The 23,878-nt window shown below is 37.8% G+C and overlaps 1 protein-coding gene across 1 annotated transcript; it reads right to left on the bottom strand.

Annotated features, from left to right (window-relative positions):
• Positions 1–726: 726 nt before the first annotated feature.
• Positions 727–14,845, bottom strand: LOC138310635 (monocarboxylate transporter 12-like). The gene is made up of 7 exons (XM_069251918.1): positions 14,742–14,845; positions 9,579–9,953; positions 9,087–9,230; positions 4,265–4,720; positions 3,384–3,653; positions 2,974–3,099; positions 727–2,594 (listed from the first exon to the last, which is right to left on the bottom strand). Exons 1-7 carry the CDS (start codon positions 14,752–14,754, stop codon positions 2,356–2,358), a joined length of 1,623 nt encoding a protein of 540 aa, XP_069108019.1. The 5' UTR covers positions 14,755–14,845; the 3' UTR covers positions 727–2,355.
• Positions 14,846–23,878: the final 9,033 nt, after the last annotated feature.

Raw genomic sequence — 23,878 nt, 5'->3', positions numbered from 1 at the left:
ATGGACTTTTCAAAATGCTTAAAAGTTGTACTAGTAACTGTTCCCGCTCCGAGAACGATATGATCGGCAGGCGAATCCTTTGTTTGTTTGTTTGTTTGATTAATTAACGTCCTATTAACAGCTATGGTCATGTAAGGACGGCCTCCCATGTAAGGCGAATCCGCTCTGAGGGGGAGCGGTCTCGCTCTATGAGCGGGCGAATCCGCTCTACGAGCAGGAGGACAGCCGGGGATCCGCTCTGTGAGCGATGGATCATCCTCCCGTCCCGCCGCGATCCCGCTCAAATTCCAAGCGAAAGCTCAAGCGATTTTTCACCCGCGGAGCTATTTACTCCCAAATCACCCTTCGGGTACTGTAATAGATGCACGTTCCTATCTTGTGAACAAAAGACATCAGTTGGCTAGTAAATTGCATAACTAATTTGAATCAAATATCAGCTGACCGTTAAGGCCCATGGGCCTATTGTCTTTTTAAATTTCAGTAACATAGGCCTATTTGTTTAATATGTAAATATTTATGAAAAAGTTCAATATTGAAAACATTATTTTTTGTATGTTTTGTCTACATTTAGCATGATTTCAATTTTCGCTAGACAGTGAATGAAAGGATTAATACAGAGAAATTGTACATATGAAAACGTATATATCCTGTTTATATATTGGAAATTGATAACATATTACTAGAATAAATGAAAATTTGAACACAAATGATAGTTTGTTTCAACTTAATTGCCATTTCATTAAAATATGCATTTTTCATGTGAAACAGTTGTGAATAATTTCCTAATTTTAGTTGACGTTATTTGAGTGTTTGTATCAATGGCCGCCTCCCACAAGTTGTTGATACATCTGGAGACGCGTGAGGAATCCAGTTGCTTTGGTGGATGTTCATCAGATCCCCACTCCATAAACACGCTGCTGTCCTCCGCTAATTGATTAAACTGGATGTTCGGAATCAACGCCCGAATATCCAGGAACATGGTAAGTTCGGCATAGAGCGATGACTGCAGATAGAGCACAGCGACATTCAAAATGTTATGATTGGTGACATTTATGACGTATCCGCTCTCAACTCTGACAGCTTTTCTCACAGCTCTAAGGGTAATCCCAGAGATTGTACATGTCAGTGAAGCTTTGCATGATTTTAAATAGCAGATTCAGATATTAGAAAGGAAGTTAGGGTTGGGGAAGATGAACAATTATTTAATTATTTAAAGGATTGAAAATAATGAAGCAAAAACGTTTGTTTAATGGTAATAATAGCATGAAAAATCTGCAACAAAAAGTTCTTTAAAGTTGAGAAAATACCAAACCTAAGCAAAATCCGTTTTAGATTCTGGCTCCCACTATTTCAGACATAGATACATGTATATATAAAATGCATGGCAATTCGCCACTGGAAACTTTTGTTTGTTTGATTAATTTACGTCCTATTAACAGCCAGGGTCATGTAAGGACGTTCTCCCATGTACGCAGTCGTCCTTCTGCCTTTATGCTAAGCACAAGCAGGAACAAAATCTACCACTTTTATAGACTATGGTGTGTTTCGGACAGAACCCAAAAACTTCCTCACAGGAGCAAACGATCAACCGAATACCAAAAGCAAGTTGGTGTCAAGGAGGCAGAATGTTATATTTATGGTAAAATTGATTTCAAAAAGTGATGCACATGTATTATGCGCCCAGGTGTGATGTGACATTAACCAATAGGTACTGTAAGTGGTCGATATGTCAAAATGAACGCCTAACGGTTTCGGAATTCAATGCAGGCGGCCAGGTCTTGTGGTTAAAATGGACATCGAGGAGGAGGGAAATAGAAAAGAAACTAACATTAGTGCAGAAGAGCACCGCTCTAGTCTCCGTCACAGGCCAAGACACACCAAACCAGTCGTCCCACTCCTTCCCTTTATGCTGATCACTAAGCAGGAGAAGAAACTACCGATTTAATAGTTTGGTGTGTCTCGGTCCGGGGACAGAACCCGGAGCTTACCTAACAGGGGCGAGTGTTCACCAGAAGGCCAAAATCGAGGTGGTGTCACGGGAGATATTAGGAAAAAGAAAGTTAGTCAGGAAGAAAAATATCCTTAATTTAGTCTTCTTTGGCGATCATGCAATAGGGGCAGCTGGTACAATTCTAATGCCCTACATGTATTCCATATAGAGCGATTTTGACAGGAAAATTTATTTTTCGATTTCATAAGAAATTATTCTGGAGATATAAACACCATTTTTACAGACTTCAGCCTTTCTTTGCCCGACTTATCACTTAAGTGGAAATAAACTTGTGTTGAAGTTAAAATATACCGCATCTCTCAAAACAACACATACAACGGGAGGCCGTCCTGAAATGACACTGGCTATAAACAGAACGTATGCTTTGATATGTAAACAAAGAAATATAAATTATATGGACTTGAATGACGTTGGTAAAACACTTGAAGTTGTATCAGCTGTGGAGTGTCTTCGGGTGATTTCGACTGTTGATCCCGTCTTGCCATACAGCTTAGTGGTAAGCTAAGTAGTCCCGCGAGTCCGATGACGGCACCGCCGAAGTAAAACGCACTGTTGTAACTCCCGCTCATTTCAGATAAAATACCTGGAAATAAACATACCAAGTAATTGTCTAAATAGCAATGATTTATTACAGTTTGTGTTGGAACTTAAAATATTATATCAACACTTCCAATACCTACTAACTGTTAATACTTTTACCATTTACAATTTAAAGCGAAACAAATACATCTTTTTTATATTTGCGTTCCTTTTTAAATCATTATAAATATCATGTTCGGTGTGGTTTTTATGTAATACTAGTTGTAATACTAAGGACACTAATGTGATTGAAATACAGATTGTTATTGTCACTAAGAGGAACGGAGTAGTTGTAAGGATCTGTACTAGATTGAAAGGACGCCAAACTGAAAGTAACATAACTACGGTCTGTAGTAACAACTACGGTCTGTAGTAACAACTACCTGCAATAGGTGACCCAATGAATAAGGCAACGCCCATACACAGGAACTCTATTCCCAGTGCCGACGAGAGGACATGGAGACCCATCAGTTTGACAAGAATGATCGTTAGTAGTGAGGCGAAAGCGGCTGTTGGGTGATAAGAATAGCAGCGTTTTATTGGCAAACTGAAAAATAACATTCTCTACTTTTTTCCGATTCGATAGATTTCATGTCTTTCTGTCTTGATTTACCGCATTTTATGTTAATTTCTCTGGTAAGCAACATGTAGCCTCTACAAATCCTTATTATCACTCTGTTTAAAAAAGAGTCTGACAGCATCGTATTATAGGTCTGTCGAATTGGCTAATCAGACCATAGCTGTTAATAGGACGTTAATTAATCAAACAAACATAGATTGCAGATTAGGTTACCTGTAGTGGCTCCATACACAGCGGAGTACATCGCCAGACTTGCAAACGTGGTGTAATATGGAACCATGCTAGTGGTTAGCGCCCCTATCAACAACATGACACTGTTTAGAACAAGAGTATTCACACACGACTTGTCAGATATGTAACCGACCAGGACACGTGACACAATACTCGATATCCCGATGATTGAAATCAGAAGAGCACTTTCCCGGGAGGACAGGCCGACAGATACACTATGTACAGGCAGGTAACTGAATGGAATGTTATATCCTGAAAAGAAGAAAATACAGAAAGGACAGAATAACATTTATAAATTAGTTGTCGTTCCGTGACTGATATTCAGCTATATCCACTCAGAGAATATTTTATGGCGAAAATAAGGCCACCATGGATAATAACATATATTTGGTCGTTTCATTAGAGCCATTTAGTTTGTTTTATTAATTACGTCCTATTAAGATGTATGGTTATTAAGAAGGACGATCCCTTGTTTAATTAGTGCCTCACTGAAGCATGCCACAAAACACAGCCAACCCGGACACATTATACTGACAATGAGGAACCAGTCGTCCCATGCTATTTATTCTCGGTGCTAAGCAGAAACTACGACCACCTTTATGGAGTTACCTTTAATTATCGTCAGGAAGCTAATTATCGTCAGATAGGATTTGATTAATATAACGCTAGAATCAACTGGATGTGACCGAGGAACGGATTAAATTTCCGATTACAACCTAATTGATCTTTATCAATTATATAATATTTAAATAGAATTAAGGAAAACTCACTAACACAGCTGGAAGATGTGGAACAAATCTTCTGGAATAATAATGTTTAGATGAAAATAAAAATGCGTTTTCTTAAAATAAAAATTGTATTACCCATCATATTGAAGAAACAGCAGCATATCTGAAGCAAGAACACAGGTTGTTTCAGCAATGATAGTTCAAATATTTCCGTTAATTGGCAACATCCCCTTAGATTTAGTGAGGTTCTTTGTGACGTAACGGTAGAGGTTTTTTGTGACGTAACGGTAGAGGTTTTTTGTGACGTAACGGTAGACTTTTCAAAGGTTTTTCTGTGCTCTGATGAAGAAGCACTACAGACAGGTCTATACAAGGCACCACACACCACAGTATTTAGAACAATCGCAGACATTATCCAAATTGTTCCTTGCCATCCATATAACTCTAGGAGAAATTCAATGGTTGGAGCCATCACTAAAGCACCTACTCCAGATCCGGATACTGCTATTCCGGTAGCAAGAGCTCTGCGCTTCTCGAAATACATTCCAACAATAACAAGGGAAGTTGGATATAGTAACGCCAATCCAAAACCTAAGAAGAATTAAACAAAATCACATGAGTTTGAATATATAATGAAACAAACATGAGGCCCGTGGGCCTTAACACGGTCATCTATACAACAAAGTCGTTTAAAGACCCCTGTGACCTTGATTGAAGATCAAAGTTATTCATTTGAACAAATTTGGTAGCCCTTCATCCCAGCATGATGTAGGCCATATATGAGTATCCTGGGTCTTTTGGTTCTTGAGAAGAAGTCATTTAAAGATTTTAGCCTATTTGACCCCTGTGACCTTGATTGAAGATCAAAGTTATGCATTTGAACAAACTTGGTAGCCCTTCATCCCAGCATGATGCAGGCCCAATATGAGTATCCTGGGCCTTTTGGTTCTCGAGAAGAAGTCATTTAAATATTTTAGCCTATTTGACCCCAGTGACCTTGAATGAATGTCAAGGTCATAATTTGAGCAAACTTGCATTTTGGTAACCCTTCACCTAATCATGCTCCAGGTCCAATATGAGTATTCTAGGCCTTTCAGTTCTTAAGGTTCTTAAGAAGAAGTCGTTTAAAGATTGTAGCCTATTTAACCCATGTTACCTTGAATGAAGGTCACGGACCTCCATTTGAACAAACTTTGTAGCCCTTCACCCCAGCATGCTGCGGGCCCAATATGAGTATCCTGGGCCTTTTGGTTCTTCAGAAGTAGTCGTTTAAAAGTCTTAACATATTTGACCCCTGTGACCTTGAATGACGGTCAAGGTCCTTCATTTGAACAAACTTGGTAGCCATTCATCCCAGCATGCTGAGTACCCTGGTCCTTCTGATTCTTGAAAAGAAGTTTAAAGATTTTGCCTTTTTGACCCCCATGACATTGAATGAAGATCAAGTTTATTCATTTGAACAAATTTGATAGGCCTTAATCCAAGCTTGTCAAGGCCCCAATATCAGATCTCTAGGCCTCGGAGTTATTCACAAGAAGTCCTTTAAATGATTTAAGCCTATTTGACCCATGTGACCCTGAATGAAGGTCAAGGTCCTTCATTTGAACAAACCTCATCTCAGCATGCTACATGCCCAATGTATCATGGGCCTTCTGGTTCATGAGAAGAAGTCGTTTAAAAAATTAGCCTTTTGACCCTTCTAACCTTGAATGATTGTTTGTTTGTTTGATTAATTAACGTCCTATTAACAGCTATGGTCATGTAAGGACGGCCTCCAATGTATGCGGTTTGTTTGTTTGTTTGATTAATTAACGTCCTATTAACAGCTATGGTCATGTAAGGACGGCCTCCCATGTATGCGGTGTGTTGCGTGTATGTTGTTGGAGGTGCGTGTTTTGGGAGACTGCGGTATATTCGTGTTGTGTCCTCTTGTATAGTGGAACTGTTGCCCTTTTATAGTGCTATATCACTGAAGCATGCCTCCGAAGACACCAGGCAACACACCCCACCCGGTCACATTATACTGACAGCGGGCGAACCAGTCGTCCCACTCCCTATATGCTGAGCGCTAAGCAGGAGCAGAAAATACCACTTTTATAGACTTTGGTGTGTCTCGGCCAGGGGACAGATCCCAGAGCCTCTAGACTTTGGTGTGTCTCGGCCAGGGGACAGATCCCAGAGCCTTCCTCACAGGTGTGTTGCGTGTATGTTGTGCGAGGTGCGTGTTTTGGGAGACTGCGGTATGTTCATGTTGTGTCTTCTTGTATAGTGGAACTGTTGCCCTTTTTATAGTGCTATATCACTGAAGCATGCCGCCGAAGACACCAGGCAACACACCCCACCCGGTCACATTATACTGACAACGGGCGAACCAGTCGTCCCACTCCCTGTATGCTGAGCGCTAAGCAGGAGAAGAAACTACCACTTTTATAGACTTTGGTGTGTCTCGGCCAGGGCACAGAACCCATAGCCTTCCTCACAGGGGCGAACGCTCAACTCAATGCTAAAAGTGAGGCGGTGGCAAGGGAGGCATTAGGAAGGATAAAATTAGTTAGGAAGAAGAGAAAATATAAGATCCTAAATTTAGTCGCCTTTTACGATCATGCAATAGGGGTACAATTCTTACGCCCTACCTGCAGGGACCTTGAATGAAGATCAAGGTCATTTATTTTAACAAACTTGAAAGCCCTTTATTCAATCATGTCACGGGCCCAATATCAGGTCTCTAAGGTCTCTTAAATATAAATAAGAAGTTGTGTAAAATATTTCAGCCTATTTGACCCATGCGACCTTGAATGAAGGTCAAGGTCATTCATTTGAACAAACTTGGTAGCCCTTCATCGCAGCATGTGACAAGCCAAATATCATTACCCTGGGCCTTACGGTTATTGAGAAGAAGTGGTTTGAATGAAAAGTTTACTTACGCCTTGGGCACGACGACGGACAATACATGATGACAATAGGTCATCCTGACCCTTCGGCATATAAACACTATATACTGGGCTTTGAAGTTGATCAGTGATTTACAAATTTTACTTTTTAGACTATGATGAGTGTTTGCTTCCATCAAACCTGTGAACTTAGAAGAAGATTTTTTTTTAATTTTAGTCATTTTGACCCTGTTTGGTCCCGCCCTTCTGGTCCCCCATCGAAGAATGATATGGAAATTAAAATGCTATATCTCAGGCTAATAATTCTAATCAAGTTTGACACATTTTTTTATGAAAATTGAGCCAATAATGTTCATAAATGTGTTTTCCTATATAAACTAAAGTAAACTTGACCCCGCTCCCCAGGAGGTAACGTGAGCCCCAGGGTCATACAATTCACAATTTGTATAAAACACCTTAAGATCTTTTCATCTATAATCATTTGATTCTACCATTTCCAGAATTTTAGAAGATTTTTGAAGTTTTAGCCTATTTGACCTTTTTTGTCCCCGCCCCTCTGCCCCAATGGGATCGGCCTGGACATGATATATATGGATATGATGTAAAAATGCTATCTCAGGCTAACAATTCTAGCCAGGTTTTCCTATGAGAATGGGCAAAAAATGTTTATAAATGTGTTTTCTCTTTATAAACTTGTTTGTTTGATTTATTTACGTCCTATTAACAGCTATGGTCATGTAAGGACGGCCTCCCATGTATGCGGTGTGTTGCGTGTCTGTTGTGCGCGGTGAGTGTACTGGGAGACTGCGGTATATTCGTGTTGTGTCTTCTTGTATAGTGGAACTTTTGCCCTTTTTATAGTGCTATATCACTGAAGCATGCCGCCGAAGACACCAAGCAACACACTCCACCCGGTCACATTATACTGACAACGGGCGAACCAGTCGTCCCACTCCCTGTATGCTGAACGCTAAGCAGGAGCAGAAACTACCACTTTTATAGACTTTGGTGTGTCTCGGCCAGGGGACAGAACCCAGAGCCTTCCTCACAGGGGCGAACGCTCAACTCAAGGCCAAAAGTGAGGCGGTGCCAAGGAGGCATTAGGAAAGATAAAGTCAGTTAGGAAGAAGAGAAAAGATAAGATCCTAAATTTAGTCGCCTTTTACGATCATGCAATAGGGGCAGCAGGTACAATTCTAACGCCCTACCTGCAGGGCCACTTTATAAACTATAGTAAACTTAACCCTCTCCCTAGGGGGAAACGTGAGACCCCCAGGGTAATATAATTCACAATCTTTGTAAAGGACCTTAAGACTTGTCTAGCTATGAAAAAGTATTTGATTCTACCATTTCCAGAATTTCAGGAAAAGATTTTTGAATTTTTAGCCTATTTGACCCCTTTTGACCCGGCCCCTAAGGCCCCATTGGGGTCAGTCGTAGAAAATTTTGTTGATAAAATATAATGGCCATCTCATACTGATAATTCTGACAACATTTTACTCATTTCATATTACAAATGACCAAATATAATACTAAAAATGTGTTTCCTCTATATAAACTATTATAGTAAACTTAACCCCCTCCCCAGGGTCATATAATTCACAATTTGTGTAAAGGACCTTAAGACCTTTCTACATAAATGTATCTATGAAGAGTTTTCGATTCTACCACATATATGAGTAATGAGGAACATTTTTGAAATTTTGGTCAATTATACCACTTTTGGTCACTCCAACAGCCCCCTAGGGGTAGGGACCATATAGTTCACACTTTTGATTGGTCTTATGCCTTTAAAGGTTTGTGCAAAATGTCATTGAATTTGCTTCAGCAGTTTTGGAGAAGTCAAAAATGTAAATTGTTTACGGACATATGACGCACGACGACTTACAAAAGGCGATTAGAATAGGTCACTTGAGACTTCGTCTCAGGTGACCTAAAAACATTAATCAGACGATACATTGCATAGTTATCATTATTTAATGTTTGTTCTTTTAATTCAAAACGAGAAATTGGAGTTCCTCTATTACATTGCTTTTATCCAAGAATATAAATATAAGAACTCTTACCGCCTACACATCCATACAGAAAAATCATTACGTCTAAGTTAGGTGAGAAAGTAGAAAGGAAAAACCCGGTACTAGCAATCAGCCCTCCAGAAATCGCAATTGTCCGAGCCCCGAATTTCCGCATCAGTACTCCTACCACTGGAGCTAAAAGGAACAAAACACATTCATCAAATGAACAATAAGTCCCCACAAATAGTTGATTCGGTTTTCTGTTCAAAATATGATTACAGACATTTTCACACTGCAACGCATCACAAACATTACCCTGACAATAAATATGACTTCGTATCTAATAAACGAAAGCAGAGGTCCTCTTTTAAGTGCTGTCTCGCTGCAGTGAACCACCGCCGAAGACACCAAAAAAGCACACCCACCTGGTTGCCACAATGGTAGACTCTGCATGTTGATGGTTGCCACAATGGTAGACTCTGCATGTTGATATTCTAATATAGTAAGATAGATGCTTCCGAACAAAAAAGAAATATTACTTACCTAGAAATAATAGTGTTCCATACATTACAGAATTAATGGCTTGAGTTTTCCCTTTGGTTCCTCCAAACACAATTAGAAATTCTTTGAAGAGTATGCCAGCTACTCCATTTACACCGTCTATGACTAAACTGATGCAGAAACTTGCAAATGTCACAATCCATCCCCACCCACCATTTGATGCGTGGACAGTCTCTGATTCTCGAATGGTAAATGTCGTGCTAACACTATCGGAGGGTGTAACTGACTGCTTATCTCCGTCGTCAGGGGCCAGGCCTAGCTGTTTACTTCTGGTATCAATGGGTGGGAATGACAGTTTACCTCCATTAGCAAGGGTTTGGGTTGCCGTCATGTTTTCTTGTAACTCGTGGTGTGGCTCTAAATTTCAGAAAAAAAATATATTCTTAACCATATCTAGATTCATAAAAGGTATAGAATATATACATTATTCTGTCTACATTATAATATTGAAAATGTATCTGCTACTTCAATTGCTATGTCTTCCTTAACACCGCCTTGCCCCCTATGATATTGGTAGTTTCTGTTCCTGCATAGCGCTCAGCATTCCGGAAGTGGGACGACTGGTTCGCCTGTTCAGTATAATGTGAACGATTGGGGTAAGTATCTTTTTGTCTTCGAAAGTATACTTCAGTCATATATCACTATAAAAAGACCAAGTGTTCCACTATACCGGAGGACAATACGGCTATACTGCAGTCTCCCAAAACACACCTCGCACTTCATACTCGCTACACGCATACATGGGAGGCCGTCCTTACATGACCATGTCTGTCAATAGGACGTTTATTAATCAAACAATCAAGGAATGTTTAAACTTTTGTATCTATATTAGACGAATATTCGAATATTAATTAGTTTCTGTCCCTGCTTAGCGTTCAGTATAAAATGAGTGTTTGCCAGTTGTCTGTATAATGTGAATGGATAGGGTGCTGTCTTCGATCAAAGTCCCACTAAACACTATAGAGATTAAGCAATGTATACATATACATGTATAGCGTCACTTCAGCCATTCAATAGAAATACTGAAACTACGACACATATTTTAACATTTACTTTGTAAAAGGCTAGAAGAAAATGAAGCGGCCAGGCCAAGATTCGAACCAGGGACCTGCGAAAATTTTAATATTTTTTACCCCTTTCTGGCCCCACACCTCGGGCTCTTATGGTCTTTGGTGGTGATGAAAATATTAAACGCTCTTCTTGCCTCATGAGTATGGACATTACGGCAAATATAAGTTTCTCATCAGTCAAACATCATTGGAAACCCAAAACAAGAGGCCCAGAGGGCCTATATCGCTCACCTGGTTTGTAATGCCAAATAATGCTCCAACACAGGTTCATTGTTTCTTTTCCGAAGGAATTCGAATATTTACCTCTATTTCCCCTTTTTGGCCCCACCCTCCTGCTGCTGGGGGGTTAGAGCCAAAATTAATACAAGTTCTGTTCTCCTTCCCCATGGATATTTGTGGCTAAATTTGGTCACAATCCCTGCAGAACCCTAGGACAAGTAGAGATTGATAGGATTTACCTTTATTTCCCCTATTGGGCCCCACCCCTCCTGCCCACTTGGGAGGGGGGAGGTCAGAGCCAAACTTTTTACATGTTCTGTTCCCCTTTCCCAATGGATGTTTGTGGCCAAATTTGGTCACAATCCATGCGGAACTCTAGGACAAGTAGCGATTTATAGAATTTACCTCTATTTCCCCTATTGAACCCCGCCCCTCCTGCCCCCGAGAGTCAGAGTCAAAATTTATACAAGTTCTGTTCCCTTTCCCCCAAGGATGTTTGTGGCCAAATATGGTTACAATTCATGCAGAGCTGATTAGTAGCGATTTAAAGGATATGTTGACATTTCGGGCCAGGTGAGCTAAAATATAATCAATCTTAAACCCCAAAAGATAGGGTACTCCTATAGAAGATTTGTAGCTGAATAGTTTTTACGGAAGTAGTTTACCTATTTCCGGTTCTTGTACAACAAATATATTAAGTTACTCTTTGAGAAATTATGCAAGATACCTATTATTACTATTGGACCTTGTGAACGCGATAACTTTAGTAAATATTTACCGAGCTTAATGAAACATTGTGAAGGCGATATCTTGAGTTAATATGAACAAAGCTTAAGGAAACTTTGTATATAGAGCAACATTTGAAAAAAGTTTGAAAATTGACCTGATTCGATCGTACACTAGGGAGTTATTGCCCTTTGCAAATGATAATTGTTGAACCTTGAGAACACGATAACTTTAGTAAATATGAACCGAGCTTTATGAAATTTTGTTATGTATACTTACATTGGAAAGATCTCGAACTACGTCCTCGGTCAATATTTTTTCTTTGGTCGATATAACCATGTATCGACCTCATCAAAATGCTATATTTGTATAATTATTCTATCGATTACAATAGTTTTTAACCGTATCCTCTCTTGTTACAAATAAAACATTAAGATCAATGCAATATTTCCGCAAACCTCATCGATGTGTCTTAAAACATGCAATTTATCTCTATTTCTTTCATATCACGCTATGTTACATAAATCTATCTGACATCGCTTTTCACGCGCACGGATTAATTTGTGTAAACATGGAGACAACGTTCTGTTGATATGTCATCTAGGCCTACCTGTTGCAAAAGGGCATGTCAATGATGTTGATATAATATGTTGATCGTGTATCAGTACCATTGTATCGTATCCTATTAGGTTATGACGTGTATGCATATCGAGTTCCAATATTCAAGAAGACACAACACGAATATATTAGTCTTCCAAAGCACACTACTCGCACTTCACACACGCTACATAATACATACATGGAAGCCGTCCTTTACATGACCATGTTAATAGGACGTAAAAAATAATCAAACAAACTAACAAAAAGTATTATACAAATAAATGTATATTTTGGCGTTTGCGGTTATTCAAAATTTACCGACAATCATGTCTCGTTTTGTACCCTCCAATTTTCAGAACTTACTTGTTAATAGGAACGTAAAAACAACATAATCAAATTGTCGAACAAAATAAATCTATAGAGTTTAACGTACGGTACAATGTAAACAAGAGGCCCCGAGGGCCTTATCGCTCACCTGTTTTGTAATGCCAAATAATTTTCTGAATACATTTTGCCTTTTCTGTTTGCGCCCCCCTGGTTATTGTTCCCCTTCCCCAAGGATGTTTGTGGCCAAATTTGGTTTACATTCATGCAAACATACTAGTAGCATGTGTACCTCTAATTTCCCCTATTGTTTTGTACCCTCCGCTTTCCCAATTTTGTGCCAAATTTGTTAAATCCATTACTTAGAGAAAAAAGGGTCACAAAAGTTAGACAATTCTGCGCCTACCCCCAAGGATGTGTGTCTGGCCTATTTAGTATACATAGAAATTAATTACAAGGTGAGAACTTTACCTATAATTCGATACCAGAGCCAAAATTTAAATACAAACGATTTTTAAGGATATTTCTGATTTGGTTACAAGCAGAACGCTATGACTGTTAAAGATTTACGAACATAAAAAAGAATGTTTTCTGCCAAATATAGAGTCGAACTTGTAGCAATTTACGGTAGCAAAAGTTAGACAAGTTCCCCTTCCCCATGTTTTGTGGGCCAAATGACAATCCAGTAGAACTCGATGAGTAGAAAAGTTTATTTCCCCTATTGGGCCCCGTTCGCCCCCGCGTTTTTTAAAAAAGGTTTTGGCCAAATTTGTTACAATCCAGTTAACGTATTAAAGGATTTACCGTATATTGCCCCTAGTGGCCCCCCCCTCGCTTCCCCCGGGTGCAGAGCCAAAATATCCAAGTGTATCACAAAACAGGTTTAAAGGAAATGTTGACGGACAGACACGTATCGAACATAAGACTCACCGGACGTATAAATACGGTAACAGTGAAAATCTGGACTAAATGTTGATATAGCAAAACAAGCTGATGAACCAAAACATCGTCTGATTATGGTGGTCGATTGTTTGTTTGTTTGATTTATTAACGTCCTATCAACAGCTATGGTCATGTAAGGACGGCCTCCCATGTATGCGGTGTGCTGCGTGTATGTTGTGTGAGGTGAGTGTACTGGGAGACTGCGGTATGTTCGTGTTGTGTCTTCTTGTATAGTGAAACTGTTGCCCTTTTATAGTGCTATATCACTGAAGCATGCCGCCGAAGACACCAAGCAAACACACCCCACCCGGTCACATTATACTGACAACGGGCGAACCAGTCGTCCCACTCCCTGTATGCTGAACGTTAAGCAGGAGCAGAAACTACCACTTTTATAGACTTTGGTGTGTCTCGGCCAGGGGACAGAACCCAGAGCCTTCCTCACAGGGCGAACGCTCAACTGAAGGCCAAAAGTGAGGCGGTGCCAAGGGAGGCATTAGGAAAGATAAAGTCAGTTAGGAAGAAGAGAAAAGATAAGATCCTAAATTTAGTCGCCTTTTACGATCATGCAATAGGGGCAGAAGGTACAATTCTAACGCCCTACCTGCAGGGCCGTATGGTGGTCGAAAGCGATTCAGAGTAGCCTTGACCACCATATGAATGGAATTCCGACGAAAGTCGTAACATCACGTATGATGCAGCTACATTTCTTCAAGATGTCAATAATGATATAATTAGAATTGAAATACATGTACCACATAAAATCAATCCATTCTCTTTGATTATTCTTTCGTTTTGGATATTGACGCTATATATTTCGCGGATGTATGCAAACGTGTATGATGTGATCGGAAACAGGAAAACAGTCGGTCAGGTCACGGATTTTTTTCGGAGAATCATATATTCACCCAGATAAGATATAACAAAATTATCTTAATTTGTTTGCTAAAAACAGGTATGTTCTTAGAGAAAAGCATATTATTTTAGAATAAAAATATGTAATAAAAAGTCTGAAAAAATGAAATAAACTTAAGGACCGGAAGGTATTTGCGGAAATTGGGTAACGATATGAGAGATAAAGACCTTCATGAGGATAGGGGATATTCCACCCTCGGAGTCGTATAATCATTTTATGAGAAAAATATACTTTTTTTTCATTTTTTTACAAAATATTTAACTTCATTTTTTAGATTGATAGCATAAATTTAATAATATAATCATACAGACATGTTTAAACAAATTGATTATCACAGCCCATACTTACCAAAAGCAGCCATTTGTAAGCGAAGTCTAATGGCAAACTAATCCCAAATCTTCATTTGTTCTCAACTGACACAACGCGTGCGTAATTTAACTTGGTTGTCTACTACCGGCTATGTAAGTATGTTTACAAATACATATATTTAACACGGAACAAACATAATAGTGGATATGTATTAAATTTCTAGTTTTAAAAACCTTTTGTCATTAGGATAGATCAGGTGTTTTATTTACAGATATGGTTCTTTTACACAGATGTTATAATAAAAGTCTTTTGCTGAAAGATGTTTTGTTATGGAAATAACGTGGAACAAGCGTTGGATGCTCATACGGAAAGCAAAAGCGAAGAATATCGAAAACAGGACAGTTTATTTACAATGAAACGAACAACGTATATGATAAATTTCCACAAAATAGTCAAATAGCCTCGCTAACAAGTACACATTCAAAACAGTTTCTCTAAAATATCAGAACATTGTGGTCTCACACAGACGCTGCACAACAGAGTTCTAGTGAATAGACGTAAAGGGGCAATACAGCTCTTATTATACTTGACTGTAGACACCGTCAGGGTTCTTCAGTCAATCCTGAGCCCAATAGAGTAAAGTAATTATATAACTCGCTTGCTTGCCTCCACTTAAATAGATAGCTCTGTAGTTTTGTACAAACGGCTTGTACATAATACATTATTGGTAATCTTCAACAAAGAAATATCCATTGCACACCCACAACACGATATGTTGCCAAAATGCTAGCCTTTGCTCCAACTTGGAATGAAACAGTGTGCGAAAAATGTGAAGAACTGTATATAGATCCCGTCTTACATTTTACTCCTAAGTGTCAGCATACAAAATTGGACAGTATTCAATTCATGGAGAAGGTTCTCGCGACATATGGACCGGAAGTGTGCACTTATATTTGATGATATATCCCACGAACACTTTTTGAGAATACTGTTCGGAATGGACTGCCAAGAATTCAAAAATATGTTTACCTCAAGGGCAGAATATATATGCTGTTTCTTAAAGACGGCGTACAATTTCTGGAAATTTCGTCAAGACATTTTCACCAGTATATAAAAACTTGTTCTAAAGAAGCCTTGTTAAAATATCCTGTATGTAGACTTTAATAGAATCTGACTACTCATTTGATATGTAAAACTGTAAAGTTTTGAGGAAATCCTTGTTATTTGTAAATCTCATCTTTGAGGAATAATATAATTGTTTTGTTGCTTATGTTAGATAGGGAATGGGATTGGATCCTGAGCTTACATGTGATATGCTGAACCTTGACCCAGTTGGACAAAAAAGTATAAGTAGTTCGAGTAGGTTAGTTGTTTGTGATACAAAAAATTGCTTGACTAGTATATTAACGTTTGTGAACGGGTATTTTAATGGTAATGACGGCTGGTTGCGTTGGCTTCCAGAAGTTAATCTGAAGTCTGCGCCGGGATCACAAGTTTAGACTTTCCGATAGATACTTATCTGGTACACAGAAAAAGACAAAAGTCCGTCGCTGTATAACGCTCATTCCGTGACGTAGTGTCCGTCTAACATTTTTTTTTTACTTAAAACAGATACTCACCGCACAATTGCAAATACAACAAAAGAAGGACATAGCCATTAAGATCCCCCGCCAATGAAGGTATCAAAGCTGAATGAAGTTTGATTGAGGAGACTTATGTGTATGGAAAAAAACAGAAAAAAGGAAGTTGAGCTAAAGAAAGATGGAGTATAATTCAAGTAGAGCGGGGTTGCAATTGTTGAATCAGGTATACAGCCTTGACATTTATATTAGACTATATACACAAAGATGGGTGAAGTTTTGATATTTTTTATATTATTGATATGTTTTGATAACCATGATATTTTCAGTGATGTTTCCATGGTAACGGAAAAAGTGCAAAAAATGAAAACCTTAAAATAGCAAAAGGTACTACTAGACCATAAAAAGAATGTGTCTATGAAGTTTCGTGAAAATATATATGCTGGTTTTAGAGTTGTGCTCCGGAAACGATTCTTACACAAAAAATTGCCATTTTCAGCAATGTTTCCATGGTTAAAGAAAAAAAAAGTACAAAAGGTGAAAACCTTAAAGATGCTCCACCGCTGACAAATGGTATTTTTTCACTATTAAAAACAGGAGCAGACGATTTACTATTTTTCTTCAGTTACAAAAGTTACTCACTTTACACCATTACCACAATTGAAAAGTTTGAGCTTCTAATTTTACTTCAAGTTAAAAATATGAAAAATAATTAATTGCATCCCGAAAAAAATCCGTACCACTATATCCTATATGAAATGAACTACTGAATGCGCATGTACCAAAGGCAAAGTAAATTATCTTTAAATTATTTTTTTGTGTCAATTAGACTGTTATTATACAAGATTAAACACCCAATTATTGTTCAAATGATGAATATCGATTTTTGATACCTGTACGGCGGTGGTGGGAGCATCTTTAAAAATAGCAAAAGGCACTACTAGACAATAAGACTATTGTGCCTATGGAGTTCCGTGCATATATCTCAAACAATGTTTCCGATGGTTACAGAAAAAAGTACAAAAAAGTGAAAACCTTAAAATAGCACAAGGACATAGTCAATTCAAATCCCCCACCAATGGAGATATCAAGCTGAAGTAAGTTTGATTGTGGGAGATTTATGAAGTTATAAGAAAAATAAACAGGAAATATGTGGGGTACATAGTGTCCAAGGTTAATGTTTATGCATATGTGATTCCAGGTCTTATGGAGTAGAGAAAAAGTGGATAGCAGTTCAATCATTTTTAGTCATCTGTTTTAGCTGTCAAAGATAATGAGATTTGAACAAAGCGGATCCGTGACACCAAACATTCTGTTGGTGAGGCTTTTGACTAAATCAAGACCCCCGAATCGTGGTCGCATGCATGTGTTGTTACCGTACTCCGGACAATTTAAATCTTTGTCTCATAAACGGATATGTTTGTTTGTTTGTATTAATTTACGTCATATTAACAGCTATGGTCATGTAGGAAAGACTCGGAGATTTAATGCTAGCATTCCTTACTGGCCAGATGGTTGGACTTGCCTGCAACAAATAAACTTTTTAGTTTCTCTTGAGATGTTTTGCCAGTGTCTATTTTTTAAATGGTAGACCATCTCCATGATGGATGACGACGGTATTTAAGTTATACAACGGTTGTTGAATATGTTCTTTCTTTTAACATATTGCCGGATCTAAATCCGGCAGAAAATTGTTTTATTAATGGCGAAGGGCAAATGATTAAAACTTAGCTTCACTGAAACGTTGTAAACAATTTGAATCTTGCTGGAATTTAAGCCATACAGACAATTAGTCAAAATGTTGTTATTGGGTTTTTTTTAACCTTACTAACTATCATCAATTTATTGACGTGCTGATTTAAAACATAGGTGCATTACATTTTTCCACTGTGTGTATATCATCAAAATGCAGTTGTTGTTGGTACAGTGTCTCTGTTGCATTTGGGCATTACCTGAATATTTAAAGTTAATATATTTTTTTTAATATTCAACTCAAAGGAGCATTCTACATGTAGCGATAGCATGGTGTATTTTATAGGTCGTATCCCCAGTATGTCAGTGTAGTGATCAGTGCTATTTGAAAGCTATTTTTTTAGCTTTAAACATTTTTTGTTTGTAATTATGAGAACTATAGAGATAGTTTGAATTTTAACATGATAAAATGTCAGTACAAGTGAAGTACCCAAAGTGGTTTAAATTTTGGGACAAAAAAAGAGGCGATGTAAGAAGAGGGAGTGGATTTCTTCTGCAAATGTTGTGAGGGGGAACCATTGTACTAGCTTGGAACATCGAAGAAAATAGGATGGTGTATATTTGATAGTAGTAAATTCTTCGAAAGAATATGTTTCGGAGGTGAAATGCAATTGTTGGTCTGTATACTTTTGTCTAAACGAATGGTTAGGTTTTAACTTTACTTAGTTTTAGATTTCACGTTCTTTTAATAGTTCCAGGTTCGGGTATGGACGGCACCTCCAAGTATGCTTGGGTTTGCCTAGCGATATATGAAGTGTGTGGTGGCGTATCTTGGCGAGACGCTGGCTGAATGGATTGGTGGAGACTGTGACGTGCGTTGCCTTTGGAGACAGTGGTATATCGATTTTGTGTTCAGTTTTATGTAATTTACAGCTGTCACATTTGTATGTAGTGCTATATCGCGAATTGTTGGCTCAGTTCGTCTGGATGCTTAATTTGGTACATCGTTCCAAGCGTTCTTTACTGTTCAATATTGAGGTTTTTTGAAAATAATGCGGTGGTCAGAGAGTGAACAACAAACAAGAGGCCGCATGGGCCTCCTTTACGGTCTCCTGATTTTTGGTACAGAATAAAAAAATGACATATAAAAACAGGTCCTTGAAAGTTCACGTCAGTGATTTTTAAAAGTTGATCTATTCAAATAGCCTGCCTCCGTGGTCGCCGTCGTCGTCGGCGTCCGTGCGTAAACAAATGCTTTTTTTATTCATCTATTTCTTAAAAACTGCTGCAGGTATTTTGTTCAAACTTCACTAGGAGGGTTTGGTCCATCTTTGTGATCCCATATTTTGAGGGTGAGGAAAAAAAAACAAGAGGAAGGAGCATCTATTGATTTTGGAGTTGAAGTTTGTTATAGATATGTTTGAGAAATATGAAGGGATTTGTTCAAATTAATGGAGGGTTACTTGGTTAGTTGTGCATACAGATTTGCGGTGCTGGAAAAAAAGATGGCGAGGAGCTTTTGATTGGCAATTGAAGTTTGTTATATCTTTTTGAGAGAATACTGAAGGGAAACTTTGTTCAAAACTAAAATGGTGTGTACCCTTGGTTCCTATTTGTGCTTACAGATTTTGAGGCTGATAGGGATGAAACAAGTTGGCCGCCCAGGCGGCAACTTGGATTTTGATTAGTTAAGGTTTGCTATATTTTAAAAAGTGTGCAGGGGAATTCTAAATTTACTATGTATTCCCATAGGGCCTTGTTTGATCTTGTACATTTTTTGGAGATCGGTTAACAAATAAGCGCAGGAGCATCTTGGATTTCGTAGTTCAAACTTGTTATGGCTATTTTCAGATAGGATGAAGTGATTGTAACCATAAATTTAATATGTAGGTTCTAGGGTAGTTGTGCATTGCCATTTTGGGACGAACGTGGTTACAAGATGGGCTGGCTGATCTTTGCTTTTGTTATTCTAAGTTTTTTATGTATTTTCAGAAGTATTGAATGGATCTTTCTCAAATTTCAAATGTAGATTGCCTTAGGACACCTTGTTGTGCATATTGTGATTTGAGACCTGATCGATCAACAACGATGGCCGCCAAGGAGTCATCTTGGATTTTGATAGTTGAAGTTTGTTACCGCTATTTCTCAAAAGGTACTGAAGCGATCTGTCTCAAATTTTATATGTAGTATGTTTGAAAAAGTTTAAAAAGTAGAGTTAAAGATCCATCTTTCCTTTGTCAGATATAGATCATTCTTTTGGTGGGCGCAAGATCCTATGGGTATCTCTTGTTAATATATGAAGGTATTTTTGTTCCATCAAATCCGTAAATTCAGAGGATGAATTTTGCAATTTTTAGCCATGTTGAGCCCCTTTTGGCTTATATTAACTATAGTATAAGTGTGACCCCCTCCCCAAGGGGGGAAAACATGAGGACCCAAGGGTCATATAATTCACAATCTCTGTAATAGGCCCCTTAAGACCCTTTCCTTCTACGAAGAGTTTTGATGATATCAGTTCCAGAATTTCAGGAGAAGATTTTGAGGTCTTAGCCTATCTGACCCCTAAGGCCTCTTGGGGTCAGTAATGGAAAATGTGTTAATAGGATTCAATGGTCATCTTCATATGGATATATTCTGACAACATTTTACAAATTTCCTATTATAAATGACCTAATTAATGCTCTCAAAACATGTTTTTCCTTATATAGAACTATAGTAAATTTAATCCCCCTCCAAGGGTGAAAACCTGAGACAACAGGGTCATATTATTCACAATTTTAGTAAAGGGCCTGGAGACCATTCTATCTGTGAAGAGTATTTGATTCTTTGATTCTACCACATCTTTGAGTGGAGAAGAAGTCTTTTTTAATTTTAGTAAATTTTACTCTTTTTGGCCCTTCCAAAAGACCCATGGGGGCATATAATTCAATTCACAATTTTGAAATTGAAAGTTGTTTTCTGGGGTTAGAGAAGAAGTCGGAACTTATCATTTGTTTACAGAACGGACGATGGACAAAATTGCGATTAAGAATAGTTAAAATGTGGTAAATAGTGTATGTTTATGCTTAAATATCAACAAATAACCAGGATCAAGTGTATAGTTAACGACAAGTAAGTATTTACACGGAATATTGACGAACCCTATCGCTGGGTTTCAGCTATGCTACGAAATTATACATGTTCTGCATGGTTCAATTATAAAGGAGCAGTGCTTGCGTGACTTTGTCTTTAAAAGTTGACCTTACGACAAAAAATAGCAAATATGGATATATATCAATGTACCCGTATTAGTGTATAAATGTATTTTTTGACAGATCCATTGACATTTAAAAGAACTTAAGGGACGTGTTATGTTAATCAAAACAGAGTCAATGTGACAGAAAAAGTGATAAACTCATACCTTCATATAATAACAGGGTTTTTTTCTACCGATATTGAATGCATACAAGTCATACGTATAAATTGTGTATATAATTTCTGGTCTCTGTCAGGTTTCTAGGTTGCACTGTCTTGATACATTAAAAACTGCGTTTTGATGCATCCTACTTAAAAGACGCGATAGATGACATAACAAGCACATGACATGTGTTTGATAATCACGTAGGCATCCTTTTTTAAATCACAGATAACAACATAATGAGAATTACAAAACTAGCTTACCGAAAGACTTTTTTTACCGAAATGGCTAATTTTGGGTAGAGTATGAGATGTAGGCAGTGGGTATTTGTATTCATTCAATATATTGTCATTCATGATAATTTGTTTGCTATAAACACGAAATTTTTTCCATCAAATGATTATAAACATTATTCGACAATGTATGTTTGAGAGACATATTGATTATGTCAGCAATAAAATTAAAATGTGGGTAGACCACTGATGAGTTATATTTGTCTATCCATAACGAGGAGCCTGACGATTTTAGAGTTTTCGTTTTTCTTTCAGTTACAAAAGCTTACAATCTCAATGGTGAATATCGTTTATGGTTACAATCTCAATGGTGAATATCGTTTATGGTTACAATTTTCAATGCCGTGAATATCTCGTTTATGGTTACATTCTCAATGGTGGAATATCGTTTATGGTTACAATTCAATGGTTATAATTTCATGGTTACAATTCAATGTGAATATCGTTTATGGTTATAATTTCCAACAATGTGAATATCGTTTATGGTTTACAATTTCATAATGAGGAAAACGTTATAAAGCTAGTATTTAATAATCCGAAATAAAAGGCCAAAATAAATTTCAAAGTTAAATTCAAAAATCATTTCTATGGAATATATATTCAGCCCACTATAGGGCCTTCTTCAGTCCGAAAAAACACTAACACAACGTGTTCGTCTACATGTTTGTTTACATCTATTGTGTGCAGGTACGAAATGTTCTCGGCCCGTTTGATGTATACGGCGGGTTTTTTCTACCAACATGCTAAACACCCGATAATATCAAATAACGTCTTTGCTTAATTGAACTGATATAGCGACAACCTTGTACAGGTTTATTTCGGTAAGTGTTGTAAAATAATCCATTCATATTTGATTGATTCATTTGAACTTTTTAAAATCAGAAAAATAATTCTATATAAAATACAAGATGGGAAATCATCGTAAATATATCAAATGTAGAATATTTGGTTAAACGGTTTATGAGATTGCAACCATAAACGATAGAGATCATCATTGAGATTGTAACCATAAAAGATATTCACATTAGTTGAAATTATAACCATTTTGTTTGTTTGTTTGATTTATTAACGTCCTATTAACAGCTATGGTCATGTAAGGACGGCCTCCCATGTATGCGTAGTGTTGCGTGTATGTTGTGCGAGGTGCGTGTTTTGGGAGACTGCGGTATATTCGTGTTGTGTCTTCCTGTATAGTGGAACTATTGCCCTTTTTATAGTGCTATATCACTGAAGCATGCCGCCGAAGACACCAAGCAACACACCCCACCCGGTCACATTATACTGACAACGGGCGAACCAGTCGTCCCACTCCATGTATGCTGAGCGCTAAGCAGGAGCAGAAACTACCACTTTTATAGACTTTGGTGTGTCTCGGCCAGGGGACAGAACCCAGAGCCTTCCTCACAGGGGCGAACGCTCAACTCAAGGCCAAAAGTGAGGCGATAGCCAAGGGAGGTATTAGGAAAGATATAAAGTCAATTAGGAAGAAGAGAAAAGATAAGATCCTAAATTTAGTCGCCTTTTACGATTTTACAATTCTAAACGCCCTACCTGCAGGGCCAATACGGTTGTGTGATTTTTTTTCAAGTCGTGTGTCATTTGACATTCATGCGTTATAGTGTAGCCTACATATAAAACTAATTTGTTATATTATTAGAGCACACTAAAGGCTCGTGTCTTTTTATAACTTTTACAAAAAACTCATTCGTGTGAAACAAATTCCATATTCCACAACAACTTCTGTTTCTACCACAATAATATCAACTTCCATCCAAAATAAATACGACGAGGATAATGCAATTCTTTTTTTTTTCCTAATCATGTATATACTGATGTAAGTGATATTTCCATCAGTAAAAAGGCACTAATCAATTTTCAAGTGACATTTTGGTAAATAATCCATTTATATATTATTACTTTTTCATAAGTGTCCTCATAAGCCGATATCGGCTGGGCATCAAAAATTACTTGTACATTTATTTTATCAATGGCTGTATATTTTTTACGATGCATTGACACTAAAATAAAATATGATGGATTGATGGATTGATATCTTCAATTTTTCTTCAAATTGGGAACCTCTCTAGGAATTTTAGGTCATCTAACCGCAGGTCAGGATGACCTATTTTTATCGTGTTTCGTCTGCCGTCCTGCGCCGAGCGTCGTGTGCATAAAGGACTATTTCATTGGCCCTGCAGGTAGGGCGTAAGAATT

Source organism: Argopecten irradians, chromosome 16 (genome assembly GCF_041381155.1).
Source record: "Argopecten irradians isolate NY chromosome 16, Ai_NY, whole genome shotgun sequence".
Taxonomy (NCBI): Eukaryota; Metazoa; Mollusca; class Bivalvia; order Pectinida; family Pectinidae; genus Argopecten; species Argopecten irradians.
Note: the sequence above shows the minus strand (reverse complement) of the source record. Positions and strands in the feature narration are given on the sequence as shown.